At 32.5% G+C, this 8,793-nt stretch overlaps 1 protein-coding gene across 2 annotated transcripts; it reads right to left on the reverse strand.

Moving 5' to 3' along the window:
- Positions 1 to 2,848: 2,848 nt before the first annotated feature.
- Positions 2,849 to 5,246, reverse strand: LOC125831142 (protein NRT1/ PTR FAMILY 2.11-like). 2 transcript variants are annotated; one of them, XM_049510325.1, is made up of 5 exons: positions 4,937 to 5,054; positions 4,647 to 4,864; positions 4,323 to 4,564; positions 4,005 to 4,148; positions 2,849 to 3,900 (listed from the first exon to the last, which is right to left on the reverse strand). In XM_049510325.1, exons 1-5 carry the CDS (start codon positions 5,007 to 5,009, stop codon positions 2,994 to 2,996), a joined length of 1,584 nt encoding a protein of 527 aa, XP_049366282.1. In that variant the 5' UTR covers positions 5,010 to 5,054; the 3' UTR covers positions 2,849 to 2,993. The 2 variants fall into 2 exon arrangements, with proteins under 2 accessions (XP_049366282.1, XP_049366280.1); XM_049510323.1 differs by having other exon boundaries at positions 4,005 to 4,564; positions 4,937 to 5,246.
- Between the last annotated feature and the right edge of the window lie 3,547 nt (positions 5,247 to 8,793).

The following is an 8,793-nucleotide window of genomic DNA, read 5'->3' on the forward strand; positions in this document are numbered from 1 at the left end:
AGCACACATAAGGTTGCGTCTTAGTTCTTTTTTCTTCTGGACAAGTTCTGGATCTATGTCCATAGCGGATTATTTCTTTTTTTAGGTCTGTGTAATTTTGTAGGTCATGAATGCAATTTTGTCTTTTCATAACATTTAAGGATTTAACTTATATCAATTGATAGTGTGAAATATTTCTTATAAATGGTTAGTGTATTTTTCATCGATTATAGCAAGTCATTATAACAACATTTTTTAGGTTACCAAATTTAAATTAATAGGTTGTTAAATATAGGTCAACGTCCATCCACCTTAGAAGTTGAACTAAGTTTAATTATGATATTTTACTTCTTTTCTTAAGAGGTTTATACTGCCAAAATTCACTTTAATTTTTTCACAAAATATTTGTTTTGAGTATTTAAGTATGGATATTTACGTACAGACACAACCAACTGCATGTGGGGTATAGTTTATATGATACTAACTGATTTAATACAATAATACATTTGTCCCAACAAACAAATCATTTGAATATTCTTTAGAAAAGTACATAGAAGTTCCATTATCCAATTTATTAAATACAGTTCATTAAGGAGTAGTATTAGTCAACTAATTTGAAAATTTGCAAGTAGCACTTTTGATATTTAAAGTAGCATTGGGTTCTCTTATTTCTTCATTTAAGGTTGTGGTCCCAAATTGGTAACAGTACTTTATTGCTCTTGTATTCATGTTTAAAATGTTATTTTCTGTTGAGCTTTGTCTGGAATCGTTCTAAAAAGAATCTTTAGTCAAATAGTCGGTCAGATTCACCAATCATGTTTAGTTTAAGTGATTAAATAACAATTATTTAATTTTTTTCTTATTGTTATTTAGGTTAATTCTTTCTCATACATAAAATGATGAAGAATAACAAAAGGACTCCCCTAATTAATTAAAACTACTAATTATTAAATTTGGAAAACAAATCTCAGAAGAATAGTGATGAAAGATGACTAGCTTAACTATTGGGCCTGGGTTCTTCGGACCTTGGGTCATTGGGCCCTAGCTTCTGTATTTGGTCATGCATGCGTCATGGTGAGATTAGGGTCATTCACACGAATGCTCCTATTTTGGGTGATTTTTAATTGGGAAAAGGGACAAAAATATCTTGAGCTATCGTAAATGGTATACATATACATTTTGTTATATTTTTGGGATATTGGTGCCCCTATTGTCCAAAAACTAGAGCATATATATTTTTTATACTAGCGGAGATACATGTGTCATAATCTTATCCACCGACCCGTCATTTTTTAAATATCGGATTGACGGATAAGATTGTGCCACATGTCCCTGTTTAGTCTTCCATTTTTTGGACGGCAGGGGCATCAATGTCCCAAAAATATGATGGAGGTATCTGCATACCATTTATGATAGTTCGAAGGTATATTTGTCTTTTTTTCCCTTCTAAATTTTGTCTTTCAAATTTGTGATTTTAATTATTTTTTTCCTTCAACATTATAAATAATAAAAAAGTGATCAAAAACATCCTTGCCAACAAAAAAAAAAACAGAAAAAAATCATAAGATTTTAATTTATATTTTGGTATAATAATATAACACAAGGTACGTTTTACAAACATATAACAAGTTAATGAGATATGCCGGCAATTGGCATAAGTGCAGTTCAGAAAATCCACAAGTTACAAGGCATAAAGGTTATACAAAACTTATGATGATAATCGCATAAGTTCAATTTCACAATCCACAAAGTAATGTTGTAATAGGCATAATTTATTCTATAGAATTTACATCGAATAAGACAAATTTTCTAAATTTATGCCGAGTGAATTAGATATTGCACTACTTGTGTCATATAATTTAATTCGTATAAAACTTACCTCAAACAAAATAATTTTTTTCTAAAACTTATGTCTAGCGAAATAGATGAGGGTACTTTTAGCTCATATTTTTTTTATTATTATTAATTTTGCAGTGGGGACTAAATTAAGATCATTTTGAAATAGGGGGTAATCCATGCAAAAACTTCTTTCAGCTTTTACAATTAATTTCTTAATTCGCAAGATTCAGATATCTTTTTTTCACAAGAAAAAAGGAACTTGATATTTATAGAGAAACAAGTCGAACTTTTCTCCTTCAGGAAAAAAAAGGAGCTGTTTTTTGTTTTTTAAACAATATTGTTCCTTTTTTTTCGCTATTAGTTGATTACAAATATTTCGGAATTAATTTTTCTAATTATGGCATAATTGGAATAATGCTATACAGTTTGATCTAATGCTAATTGCTAATATCAATTGAATGTTCATAAAAAAAAAAAAAGTTCACATGAAAGTAAAATATGATCATGATTTACAACATCGTGTTACTTTATGTTATTAAGCCTATTAACAATAAATTACCTTATTAGACATACATCACTACTATATATACTAATATCATAAAATATGGTAGAGAAAGTAATATTTGAAACTATTGGGAATCTTAATAATTAAGACCTAAACTAGTGGGATTTATGTGATTTGCCCTTTATTTAATACATTCTACATTTTGACAAATCATTCTTATATATCAAACTACGACCAAATATTTAAAGTGAAGCATTCACATCACCAACAAGTATATTATTTATCTATTATTTTATACGAGAGTTGATACCCATACAATTCCATAAATAACCCCCAATAGACAAATTAACTAATATGTAAATACCATACTTATCACCTTCATCTATAATGAGATGATTTGGGTTCGAGTCTTATTGGGTATAAAATCGCCTATGTTAGAGCGTTTTACCCTAATATCAGACTTCTCGACATGGATCCATAATTTACTCAAATCCAATATAAGTACCGAAAATCAAATGAAAATCATTGGAAAAAAAAACTAGTTTGATCATTAAGTATTGCTGATTGTAGTCTCATGAGTGCGATTTTGTGTCACATGAATCAAATACACATTACCATGGCTGAATTTATATGTATTTTTATTAAGAAGAAGAGAATAGAAAATGTTGAATCAAACTAGAGGTTTTGTGGATTGTAATTTATCCATGGAGACTTCAAGTTTTTGATCATTTTGTGTTCCTTTGTACTTGTACCATTTGGCACATATTAGAAAGTAGCCAAAATCTAAAACCTCCAATGCAGCAACCAAGTAGTAAAAATAATCTAATCTCCCCTTGTTTAGATCCTCTGCTAACCAATTCTCTGTATCTGATATTCTTGTTGTCTTGTGAACTATTGTTATCAACAAGCTACTCATGTAATTAGCCAATGCAAATCCACAAAACAAGAATGAACCTGCAAAGCTCCTCATGTTTTCTGGGAATTGTTTGTAAAAAAACTCAACTTCTGCTATGATAGTGAATGCTTCAGAAAGCCCTGCAAGAGCTAGTTGAGGTATCAACCAATTAGCAGACATGGCTGAAATTCCGCCTCGTCTTGGTTCAATGCCTAGTGTTGGATGCCTAAGTGCTATGTCCCTTCGTCGAGTTTCCACTACAGCTGATACTAGCATTGTGAGAACTGCAATTACTAATCCGATCCCCATTTTTTGGAGGACGGTTATGCCAGCTTCTTTCTTGGTGATTTTTCGGAGAAATGGAACGATTATTCTGTCATAGATAGGTATCCAAATGGACAAACTCAACATGGAGAAGACCGAGTATGATGCTGCTGGAATCTTGAACTTACTAGCACTGTAAAGGCTCCTGTCGCTTTGCAGCGTTTGAAAGACTACATAAGTTTGCATTTGGACTAGAACAACGTAGTATATCAAACCTGCTGTCCATATTGGAAATACTCTTACAACACATTTCACTTCTTCCACTTGTTGGATGCTGCAAAGTCTCCATGGATCGGCTGCTGATCCATCTTCGTTTGTTTTGTCTTCGGGGCTTAAAATAGACGCTTTATTCAGGAACCTGCAGAACCATAATTCTATCTTCTATTAGTCTTAGCTCCACAAAAAAAAAAACGAAAAAAAAAAGGTCAAACGATTGTAGACTAGAGGATCATTCATTATTACCTAAATTGATCAGTGTAAGGAAGTTCAGAGTTGATACTCTTGCTGGAAACATGATTGAACAAGGTATTCTGTGGTTGTTCTGGTAACTTTAAGCGCCTTTTCTTTATTGCAGCTACGAGCACTTGCACCATACTTGTCAAGGGACTACCCTCGGGTAAAATATAGACATAAATTTTGGTACCAACGAAGAAGAAAACGCATGACAAGAACATTAGAAATGTTGGAATAGCCAATCCTATAGCCCAACTCACACTCGACTGAATGTAGACGATGACAGTCAATGATATCATCATGGCAAAAGTGAAAGTGAAGTAGTACCAATTAAAGAAGCTGTTAATTCCCCTTCTTCCTGATTCTGTATTGGGATCGAATTGATCTGCCCCAAAAGCTAAATTGCATGGCCTAATACCACTAGCACCAACTACTAGAAAACCAAATCCACATAGTAAGAAAGCTAATTGTCCTGTAGTTGGTTCAAGGCAAATGCTATTTTCTTCAGTTCCACAATGAAGAGGATGCAGTTTCGAGATTGCAGCTGTTAGCGTCAAAAACAACATCCCCTGTTTACACACAAAAAAATTCAATTTTTTACCATGAATTGCAACATATAATGTAAGCATGTTATGTTTTTTCTTTTTGTACCGTGAAAGAAGATATAGAAGCAATCCCCAATGTCTTGTATCGACCTAAATAAGTGTCACATAAGAACGCTCCAAGCAGAGTACCAAAATTGCAAGTACCATTGAAGACATTAACAAGGTTAGTAGCATTAATTGACTTCATATGGAAGACAGTGGTTAAGTAAACCAAGAGATTTGATGAGGTTCCAAGCGTCCCCAGTTTCTCAAAGGTTTCATTTCCTGCAAGTCAAATTCAAATAAGAGGCCTAAACTAAACCTGAGCAGTACAACTTGAAATCGGAATCTATTTACCTATAATGAAAGGCATGGCCTTAATTCCTCCATACTTGGGTTTCTCTTTTGCATGTACCTTATCCACTTCCATAGCTTCTCGTGGTGAAGTCTATAAGATCGATCCGATTTTTTAAAAAAAAAAACTCAGCTCTTCCAACTATAGTTTTAGTTAGGCAAAGCTGAGAATAATGTATGAGAGGACAATTGATTTTCTTAGTTTGTTACTGGAGATGAAGATAATGAGGAAGGTCATTTATAGGGAATTGGTTATATGTCAAGTTGAAGTAGTTTCTCAAATTTTTTGATCTCTATTATTATTGGAGGACTATTATCGACATCATACATTTTTTTTTGGCGTCGTCTAAGCCGCATTTTGTACCGTGTGCAATATTTCACTTTTTTGGTTTGTAGGCAAATTATTCTAATTTTTTCACGTTCGATTAACTAAATATTTAAAACAATATTTTTCTTTAATTCGTTAAAAATGACTTTTGATTCTTAATATACGCCTTAATTCTTGGCATCTTACGGAGCCTGTAACACCTGATTTCTGCTCTTTCAAATCTTCATCCACAGATTTTGCTCCTGTCCAACATATAACCTATGAGTTTTCATGTTTTCTAAAACAAATTATGATATACTACATAAATTGTTCTAATACAGACTTCATATACAACTATATATTGCTCAATGGTTTTGTAGCACCTCCATGTAGGTTGAGCGTGCTAATACATGAGTAGACGTGGCATTTGCGCTTAGAAGTAACGAGTCTGGAGCATAAAGGATAAGTTTTTTAGGCAACAAAAAAATGGAAGGCGCATGGGCTCCCACGCCTTCCTCCTGAGTAGGGGCCTCCCCCTCACTGCCCCCACTCATTTCCTTCCCCTCAACACCCACTGTTAACATTCATTCCACTCCACATGCTATTCCGTACTAGGGACGAACTATAACATAGAGTTGAGCTCATTAACTTAACGATTTTTTAATTTTTTTTTATAGAATCCTTAGAAATTATAGATTATATTATAATTCTATATAAACTATAGAATCCTTACATGTACAACAACACAGTACTATATTCATACAGAATTACAACCACAAACTTGATCTGCCTTTGTGGTGACTTTGATACTAATTGTATGAGTAAGTACTACTATATTAGAGGGAAAAGCAGGGGCCGAGTCAACTTGAGACTAGCTAGAAAAACCTCCTCAGTAAAAAAAAATATTATTTATAAATGGTTAAAATTATTTTATATATAGATATGATAGATGTTGAAGCCCTTTAAGCTAGCTAGTTAATTAGTGTATTAACTTTTTCATATTTTGAAACCCTTTTGATGAAAATTCTAGCTCCGTCAATGAGGAAAAACTAAAATTAATGTGACTATATGTGTTTGCTATTAATGTCTACGTCTTTGTAATCCCTTGGATTACTTTTACTTGTTCAGTTTAGAATATCAAGACATAATTTATTACTTAATTTTTTTTAATTTATCCTTATTATTAACTATAGTCATTTCTGAATGTACTTCTCAAAACACTGCCCTTTATTATATTTAACCATTGATATAATAAAATTATTCTTTTATTTATTATTTCTTAAGAATGTGTCATGTCAAAAGTGAACGAGTAAAAATAGACAAATATAAAATAGTATCGCGTTGGTTGTTTTAAAGGTTGATCAGTATTTAACTCTAACGTAAGCCATGAAATTAGATACGATGTGAATAGAGCCAAGAATAATAAATATGTGGCTGTGATATCTATTTGATAGGATTAGGCTAACTTTGTCGCAGCTTCTGCTGATCTTTATCATAAGAAATGGATCTTGCTCAAGTTCATACAAGAAAATTAAATAGCCCTTGTCGATATCGGACTCCAATCAGTGGCGGATCCAGGATTTAGAGTTCGTGGGTGTCAAATAGACTTATTAATTAAATTAATTTTATATTTGATTAAATTATTCGTCTTTCAATATATATCATAAATCAATCAATAAAATATAAATAATAAGATATTACAAATCCTCACTCCACACTAAAAGCATGAAGTTAACAAATTTAAAACTTTCAATAATATTACTAATATTATAAATATTCATCATTCATTTACAATTGTCCTCGACAAGTTTTCATATTCTGAAAACGATCGATAATGACATCATTACTAACATTTATAAATACATCACGCTCTATGCAACACACTAGACAATCATTTAAATATTGATTACCAATACTATTCCGCACTTCATTTTTTATGTGCTTCATTGACGAAAATGCTCTCTCCATAGTTGCTGTAGCAACAGGTAAAATCAAAGTCAACTTTACAAGTAAATAAACAAGTGAAAAGTCAAAGGAGTAATAATGTAATTAATTTAATTTAAGTCAATAACAATTATAAAAAAAATAAAATAATGTGCCAGCTGTTTTTCCTTAAAAAAACGTGCTTGGAGACCTTTTTTTTCTTAAAAAACATCTGCAGCAAATTTCTCAAAAAAATAGGTACAAATGGGATTCAAATCCGCTACATCAACCTTCTAAAGTTGCCCTCCTACCGTGGCACCACAAGTCAGTTTTGTTCTCTAGGTGGCACACTTTATATTTATATAAATATTATATATATACCTATGTATATATAGAGTTTCCGTCGAAGTTCATGGGTGGCGTGGCACCACCACACCCATTTATAGATCCGCCCCTGACTCCAACCCCTGTCCCTCGCATGTTTAAAAATGAACATCTAAAGCATGGATAATAAGACGAGACGGTCAAACATCAGAAAAAATTAATAGGCCGGTATAAGCTTGGTTCTAATACAATAATAAAATAACCAATTCTGGTATACGATAAGTTGTTGCTAAATTTGTCCTTGTTGGAAGATATTACGCGATCGATCGGATCTACCGATAATGAGTGCATGTTAGATGGCCCACTAGCTTATTAAATATTGTATAAATTATAGGAACCACATATTATAAGTACTAAATAACATCATATCCCTTTCAGTTTTTTATTTATCAAAAATCCCTTAAAAATGATGTTTGCGGGATACATAGCGTTGTGCACGGGATACATTAGGTTTGATACATTCCACATAGCGGGATACATAGAGTTGTGCACGGGATACATTAGGTTTGATACATTCCACATAGCGGGATACATAGCGTTGTGCACGGGATACATAGCGTTTGATACATTCCACATAGCGGGATACATAGCATTGTGCACGGGATACATGCGGGATACATAGGTAAAATAAGGGATTTTTGAAAATTTTGAAATAAGTAGGGATAAATGGATATTAAGGTAAGTAAAAGAGTATAGTTAAGTAATTTGTCCTTAAATAGTCGTTCAGGTAAAATCCTAAAGCTAGCCTATATAAACATTATTATGAGTACTTAAGAAATGCTAGAGTTTACTCATAAGATCAATCTTCGCATTAGATTGAAGGAATATCTAGATCGTGAACAAAGGAATTCCATCCGCTTTGTGAGGATTCCTGATGACTAGTGACAAAATGTGGTTGTTGAAGATTTGCTTCTGCTATAGGGAAACCTATAAATCTCATAAGCTAGTATTTACCGATTCAAATACTATAGTCCTGTTGAGTATCTTCCATATTTGTTCTATTCTATTTTTGTGTCTTTTGTTACAGGTTAGGATTTTTACCCCCTTCCTGTTTAAGATAGTTAGTTGTTTATTAATAAAAAAAGGGTGTTGCTATATTGTGAGTGATCGATGTTGCCATCAAGAGCCTTATAGATATAGAAAGCCACTCACCGCAGTTGGCTTTTATTTTTAAAACCTACACAACGTAGTTGTGGTCCTTGAGCTAACAATTTACATATGGAGGTTGAGTAAGTCAACTATATAT

The sequence above is a fragment of the Solanum verrucosum genome, unplaced genomic scaffold (assembly GCF_900185275.1).
Source record: "Solanum verrucosum unplaced genomic scaffold, falcon-dt-bn FXZP01000049.1, whole genome shotgun sequence".
NCBI classification, from domain to species: domain Eukaryota; kingdom Viridiplantae; phylum Streptophyta; class Magnoliopsida; order Solanales; family Solanaceae; genus Solanum; species Solanum verrucosum.